Source organism: Lepidochelys kempii, chromosome 3 (assembly GCF_965140265.1).
Source record: "Lepidochelys kempii isolate rLepKem1 chromosome 3, rLepKem1.hap2, whole genome shotgun sequence".
NCBI classification, from domain to species: domain Eukaryota; kingdom Metazoa; phylum Chordata; order Testudines; family Cheloniidae; genus Lepidochelys; species Lepidochelys kempii.
Window position 1 is genome coordinate 37,873,200 of NC_133258.1, and position 7,441 is coordinate 37,880,640.

A 7,441-nucleotide genomic window follows, 5' to 3' on the forward strand; every position below is an offset into this window, starting at 1 on the left:
AATTCTCACTACTTTGTTTCTGTAATCTTTGATTTACAAGATTGTTCTTATCTGGAACCAGAGTGGTGGAAGAAGTTTTTTGAACTCATAGCTTAAGGCCTGTCAGATCTCTCTCTCTCTACCAGCTGATGATGCTTCAGGCTGTCATAGTCAATTGGTCAGTGTCTTTCACCTCCTTTTCCTCTGGATGGCCTGTCCAGACAAGAGAGGGGTACTTTGCTTCAGATGTCATTTAAACATGAGAGAGAGCTTAAGGTTCTCTTCTCCTTGCTTTCAACTTTTATATGGGTCAATGTTCCCTTTACTCTGCCTCAGGGGTCACCTTTGTATTTTCACAGTCTAATTACGGAGCTCCAGCATTGTGAATGAAGTTCAAAGTGGTCCAGTGATTTGGCAATGGGCAATGTCTGTGTTAGGTCATTGTCAAAAGTTCTAGTAAGGAATTATCATTTTCTTGACAAATCTGCTGGGGTCAACAGAGATAGATACTGTCTCATACCCATGTTGTAGAACTTGGTAACAGACTTCTGTCTAAGGCCAATGGACATGAGGCCCACATTTGTTCCGTGAAATATAATTAAAGACTGTAAGCTAGTTATTCACACTCTCACCCATTTACACTCATTCAACCCATGACAATTACTTAGGAAAGACATTACGGGAATGACTCTGAGGGTCCCAGCCTAGATACAAGATTATAGCTAACCCCAGTGCCTTTTAACCTGAAGATATAAAACTGCTTTAGCATGTCTTGTTAAACTCACTTCATTCAGCACTGAACAATTAAATGTTTCCAGGCCTGACATAAATTGTGGCTCATGTTCCTTACACCAGTCTGTTGTATTATACCCAACTTTTGGATCCCATGTGCTTCTAGCCAGATGGGTCCAGATACTGTCTCTAGGTATGGCCTCTTAGGTACAATTACAGGTGAAGACTCCCTGTTTGGCCTCTTTGTGTGGGAAGTGAGACTTCAATTGCCCTATCCTCGGAAACCAATGCTGACACTCCCAAGACTTCCCAGCAGTTGATACATAGTCCTTCCTCTCCCCACCTGCCAAGTCCCACTTGGCTGTGGTTGCTGTGTAGTTCAATATTCAGGGACATATAGCAACTAAAGTAAGGAACACAGGCTTTGCACAGCAACTTCTTAAAATACACACTTTACTCTTAGCACAGGAAATTTACAGATCTATGCAAAACAAAGTCCTGAATACAACCCCCCCCCCCCCCAGAGTCCTCATTGCACCTCAGAATCCTTTGGGTTTGGTCAGTGTCCTTCGAGAAGTACACCACCTCCCTCTTGCCTCCATTCCTTCATCTGGGATTTCCATTCCTGGTGGCTCCTTTGGCTTACAGAAGCTCACCTTTTAAAATCTGTCTTTCTCCCTCTTTAGTGAGGTGGTCCGCTGGAGAAACTCCAGCTCTTCCAGTCAAGTGTTCAGTCTACGGAGAATTCCACATCTCCCCAAACAGGTTTCTGTGAAGAGAGAATTTATTTAAAGACCTTGCTGTCAAAAAGACTATTCTTCAACTATCCAATATCAGGGGCCAGGATTGCTTTGCTGCACATTTCCAAGCATGTATACAAGGGTCTTGCTACCATATGGAGGCCCTAATCCACTGAAAGGTACAATAATGGTATCCATAAAACAGAAAGGAATTAATAAGTTGACACAGACATATTCTCCAAACTGTTCCACATGTCCCAAATTACCCTGGTCCCAAGCCCAGAAAAAAACATATTTAGTAGACTGGTCTCTTTGTTTTTTAATTTTTAACTAATTCAAAATTTTCATAAACAGTGTCACCATATTTCAACCATCTCTAATGTTCATTGCCTCAGGTTATTCCAGGGCTAGATGCCAGTGCTGGGTCCCTTTCAAAAGAGGATTCTCCTTTTCCAGTAGGACTCAGTATTTCTGTCTACCCTGCAAAATCCGCCAATTACAGTCTTAAAAGTCTTATCCCCAGTATTGACAATAATTTTTTTAATCCTCTGTAAAAATCTTTTTTCCAGGCAATGATCATGAACCATCCTTCTCCTCTCATAAATGTACATGTATGTTCCCTTAACTATATTGTATCACAGTACCTATTATCAACCCTAACTGTTCATGTTTTATGGTCAATGAAAATTAATTTGGTGATCTCATCCAATGAGAAGTCTTTTCTTAAAAAGATAGCAATTTTGCTGCAGGAAAGGACTCATGTCCATTGGAAGAGTTTGAATGGGAATTCGTGGGAAATGTGCAAATGATCTTCTTGGAAAGTGTCAATGGCTGTGTGTGTACTACAGCAAGAAGAAAGATTTCAAATGGATAAGAGACTGAAGAATATGAAAATGAAGGGGAAAACAGAATATTTTTCCACTACTGTGCTTTACTAAGGTAGTGAACATTCTTGGTCCGGAAGGACAGGAATAGATATTATGAAGTAACCTCTCTGAAACAGGAATTGGCAGAATGCAGAATTTTTGCTGAGGCCAGTTTTAATTTGGGGTTGCCCAGAATCAAGATAGTGGAGTGTAAAGAAGGGTAGGCAGCAACTACAAATGTACACCCCATATATTTCCATTCCTCTTTGCAATAGGATGGGTTTCCTATTAGTAATGTTGAAACCACGTAATAAATATTGTAGATGATGAAAAAGGACACCACAGATTTAAGAGCATGCACATGGGCAGCCGTGCTGGGGTTTCTGAAATTTGGATTAAGGTCTGAATTAAGGTTCATTTTCCTGATGTGTCTCCAAAGGGATATGATTAACAGAACAGATGAAGCAGTAAATACAATAAGGGGGAAAACAGATCCTATGCTGTGTATCAGGAAAGTGAACTTCATCAGCTTTATTTCATTGTCTGACATCGTGCCATTTGTTGATAGACGATCTGTGGAGTTGTGAGAGGATACACAATAGGAATAGCTGAACAATATAAAATTAACTGTGGTAACCAAGGAATACAGCACAGAGCCCAAAAGCAGCAATGGCACCAGTTTGGAGATTTTCAGTTTTAACCAGCTGAAGAGGGATTGGTTGAAAGTGGCAATCTTAACACAGTAGAACACAGAAAGGCAGCTTGCAAAACAGAGACTCACTTGGTTTATGAACATCCAGATAACTAGATAAAGTTGATATGTTTGAAATCTAGCAAAGAGATTTGGATATATCTTAAATAAGAAATAGTCTAATGTCACCAAGAATTGTAGGCCAAATCTGGAGAAGGCCAGACTGGTTATGATCTTATCGTAGGAAGTCAGTGTTCTGCTTTTGGCCCAGTCGATACAATTTAAGGCAACAATATATCCATTTGCAACAACTCCCACTGATATTTCTATTGCTCAGATGATCAGATAAAAAATAACAGCAGGAGTTAAAGGCTTTTTCATCCTTAATTCTTAGTTTGTAGCTCACTTCTCAAGACTTTCCGGAAGACTTGGTTTAGAAAACATCGGATCAGAAGGCTTGGTTTAGAAGATGGTCCATGTCTGCCTTGTGGATATATAAAGCTTAGTCCTTTTCGTGTAGGTTCAAAAGCAGGATGAAATTAAGTTTCACCTGTTGTTCATATGTAGCTAAGTCATATCTTGAAGATTCAAATCTGGGATCTATCCTGTTACTAAATATCTAGTTCATGGACAAAGATATTTGCATGTCCCTTCCCAAAATGCCCTGTTAGTGACTGATCAAATATTATTTTAATAAACTGAAAACCTAACCATTTATTTGAATATAGTAGGTGCTTTCTAAAATAAGTATGAGGTAGAGCTTGAGTGGTACATTGACCTTAGTTAGCCCTCATCGCAAGAAATAATATTATATACATATGGCAATGGTCAATGGAAACTGCGAGATACATTCTGATAACTATGACAAGATATTCAGACAAATGTGCAGAATTCCTACCCTGATTTTCTTTCATTCAAACTCATTTGTTACCATTCTAGTAATAAAATAATGACAGATCCCTCAAAATAAGCTCCAGCAGCAATGATGACATTGCACTTGGTGTGTTTGCTGTGTGCAGGTTTAGACACCTTATTGTAAAACGGAGATCAATATAATAAAGAGGATGTAAAGCGCAAATGCTAAGAGGAAGAATGCAGCCTGCCTTGAGCCTTGGAGTTCTTATCTCTGCCCATATGCTGAAGCAGCAGTATGGCTTGGTCTCCCAAACACTCCTTGTGTCTTGACATAGTTTCCTTTTCCCAACATCTAGTACATTCCTTGCTCTTGAGGGAAAATCCCAGACAGCCACGATTTCTGACCTGTTCTTTTTAAGAGAAAGTCTTAAGCCTTTGCAGGCAGAAAAATAGATTAGGTGGACAGAGGAGAAGCCAAAAGAGGGAGTTTGCCTGGGAACCATCTGAGAGGAGCTATGGTGAGTGCTGCATTAGGGGGGCCGTGTTGTTAGCTGGTGGAGTGTCTGTCTGCTGTGACCATTTCTTTGACTGCTGCTAGTTGCAGGGACTGTTTGATTGTGTGTTTGTGTGGTTGTTTGTTTGAAAAATATGAATTGGGAGTGCTTTGTTCCAGGTGAGGCTTGCATGGTTGATTGGAGGGAAGGCTTTGAGCTGGGGCAACTGCTTCGAGCCAGCAGTCTTATAAAGAAGCAACAACTTTTGAATCGAGTGAGCTGTGAACAGAGGAGAAGCAAACAGAGGGAGTTTCCTTGGGAGTTCACCTGGGGGTATTCCCACAGTGGTTTTGCCTTTCAGGCTTCTGTGAGCAGTAGATACAACATCTGAAGAGGCTCTTAGAAGGAATACAATATGGATAGTGAGCGATCAGCTATTGTGACCTGCACAGGATGTGCCATGTTTGTCTTTGCCCCAGAGGATAGAAGTGACTTTGTCTGTACAAAGTGCAAGCTGTCTCCATAATGGAAGAGAAGGTTAAAGGACTAGAGACCCACTTATCAACCCTGCATTGCATTAGAGAAAATGAAGATTTTCTGGATAGAAGTCAGCGTTTGGTACTGCAGGCACAGCATGCTGCAGAATCAGAGAGGGCCGTGCAGAATGGGGAAGAAAATTGGCAGCATGTGACCTTCAGAAGATGAAAGAAGAGAACACATGTATCCCCAATGGAGATAGCGGTAAGAAATCATTTTCAGTCTCTCTGCACAGATACTACGGTGGAAAATGGTTTGGACGAGTCATCTGAGGGAAGGGATCAGAAGGAGACTCATTGACCGGAAGGAATGGGATGCATTGTCCTAGGGACGGGGTTCCACTACCACCACTCCCAAGAGGAGAAGGCAGGTGGTGGTGGTCGGGGACTCCCTCCTAAGGGGGACAGAGTCATCAATCTGCCCTCCAGACTGGGAAACTCGAGATGTGTGCTGCTTGCCTGGAGCTAGAATTCAGGATGTGATGGAGTGTCTGGCGAGCCTGATGAAGCCTTTGGACCGCTACCCCTTCCTACTTCTCCATGCGGGCACCAATGATACTGCCAAAAATGACCTTGAGTGAGTCACTGCAGACTATGTGGCTCTGGGAAGAAAGATAAAGGAGTTTGGGGCACAAGTTGTGTTCTCATCCATCCTCCCTGTTGAAGGAAAAGGCTTGGAATCTCCATCCTTAGAGATTTTTAAGGCCCAGCTTGACAAAGCCCTGGCTGGGATAATTTAGTTGGTGTTGTTCCTGCTTTGAGCAAGGGTTTGGAGTTGATGTCCTCCTGAGGACTTCTTCCAATCCTAATCTTCTATGATTCTATGATCCTCTACTTTAAAAGGAAATTAAGAATCCTCAGACAGCCTGAAAAAACAAACATAGCTTCTGACAACCTTTTCTTTGAAAACATTAGTGCCACCTTGACTTGAAGCAGGGACTTGAAATTTGACAGGGATGTCAATTGTCATGGGGATGGCAAGAACTGTGAATCGAGATTCCATGGGAAACCATCATAGAGAACAGACAACAGGTCTGATATGCTCCCAGCAGTTTGTGTTGCTGAGGAGACATTCTACAGTTGCAGGTACTTACTGGGATTTATCTGTAGACTTATTGAACAGATCTGGTAGGGAAACTTCATAGACTCATAGATTTTAAGGCCCGAAGAGACCATTGTGATCATCTCGTTTGATATCTTGCACTTTGCCGTCCACAGAATCTCAACCACGTACTTCTGAAAAAGGCCTATAACCTGTTGGCTGAGTTACTGACATCCTCAAATCTTGTTTTAAATACTTCAAGTTACAGAGAATCCACCATTCATTCTAGTTCAAACCAGCATGTGAACTCTGCCCAGAGAAAGTCAAAACAAACAAAACAAACAAACAGGATCCCTGCTAATCTGATTGGAGAATATCCCTTCCCAAACCCAAACACAGCGATCAGTTAGACCCTGAATATGTGGATGAGAAAGAACTCTCAGTAGTAAATCAGAGCCCTCTAGATCTAGTGCCTAGCACCAGCTATTGGAGATATCAGCAAACTGCAGTTGCAGATGAGCCATATGTCATTCTAGGAAACCTCATCATACCAGCTTCTCCATAAACTTATCAAACTCAGTCGTGAAATGAGTTAGGTTTTTTGCACCCACTGCTCCCCTAGGAAGGTTGTTCTAGAACTTCACTCCTTTGATAGTTAGAAACCTTTATAACCCTTTGTTCTTGTATCACCATGGGCCCTTAACTAAAATAATTCCTTTCTGATGTACTTCTAAAAAGCAATCATATCTCCCCTCAGCCTTCATTTGGTTAAGTTAAAAAAGCCAAGATCCTTAAGTCCCCTCTCATAAGGTAGGTCCTCCATTCCTCTTATCCTAGTAACCCTTCTCTGCAGTTGTTCCAGTTTGAATTCATCTTTCTTAAATATGGAAGACCAGAACTTCACACAGTATTCCAGTGACAAGAACTTACCAGTGCCTTTTAAAATCGTTATAGAACTTGCTGATTCAATTGGAAATACCTCACCTAATGCATCCTAGGATTGCATTAGCCTTTTTCATGGTCACATCACATTGGCCACTCATAGTCATCCTATAATTCACCAATAAACCCAGAACTTTCTCCTCCTCAGTCACTTCTAACTGGTAAATCCCCAGATTACTGGAAAAAATTCCAGTTATTAGTCCCTAAATTCAGAACCTTGCAATTTCACTATTAAATTTTATTCCATTTCTATTACTCCAATTTTCAAGATCGTCCAAATCTTCTTGCATTATTTTCCAATACTCGTCCATATTGGCAATAGCTCCCAACTTTCGGTCATCTTCAAATTTTATTAGCACATTCCTACTATTTTTGCCAAAGTCATTAATGAAAATGTTAAATAAAATTGGTCCCAAGACTGATTTTTGAGGAATTATCTTAATAACCTCCCTCCAGACTGATAGATCACCTTTCAGCATGACCCATTATAGTTTCCCATTTAACCAGTTCCTTACTCACCTTTGAGTTCTTGTATCAATCCCCATCTTCTCCAAATCAACTTAC

The 7,441-nt window shown here is 41.1% G+C and overlaps 1 protein-coding gene across 1 annotated transcript; it reads right to left on the reverse strand.

Annotated features, from left to right (window-relative positions):
• Window positions 1–2,429: 2,429 nt before the first annotated feature.
• On the reverse strand, window positions 2,430–7,188 carry LOC140908759 (taste receptor type 2 member 7-like). Its single transcript, XM_073336632.1, has 2 exons — window positions 7,134–7,188; window positions 2,430–3,340 (listed from the first exon to the last, which is right to left on the reverse strand). The coding sequence occupies exons 1-2, from the start codon at window positions 7,186–7,188 to the stop codon at window positions 2,430–2,432; spliced, it is 966 nt and encodes a 321-aa protein (XP_073192733.1).
• Window positions 7,189–7,441: the final 253 nt, after the last annotated feature.

Bases quoted from the DNA above. Each gene is read 5' to 3' on its own strand.
- LOC140908759 (XM_073336632.1), bottom strand. From the start codon at position 7,188: ATGGACGAGTATTGGAAAATAATGCAAGAAGATTTGGACGATCTTGAA. The intron at 3,341-7,133 runs GTAATAGAAATG...TGATCATCTGAG, and splicing joins GGACGATCTTGAAAATTGGA to CAATAGAAATATCAGTGGGA.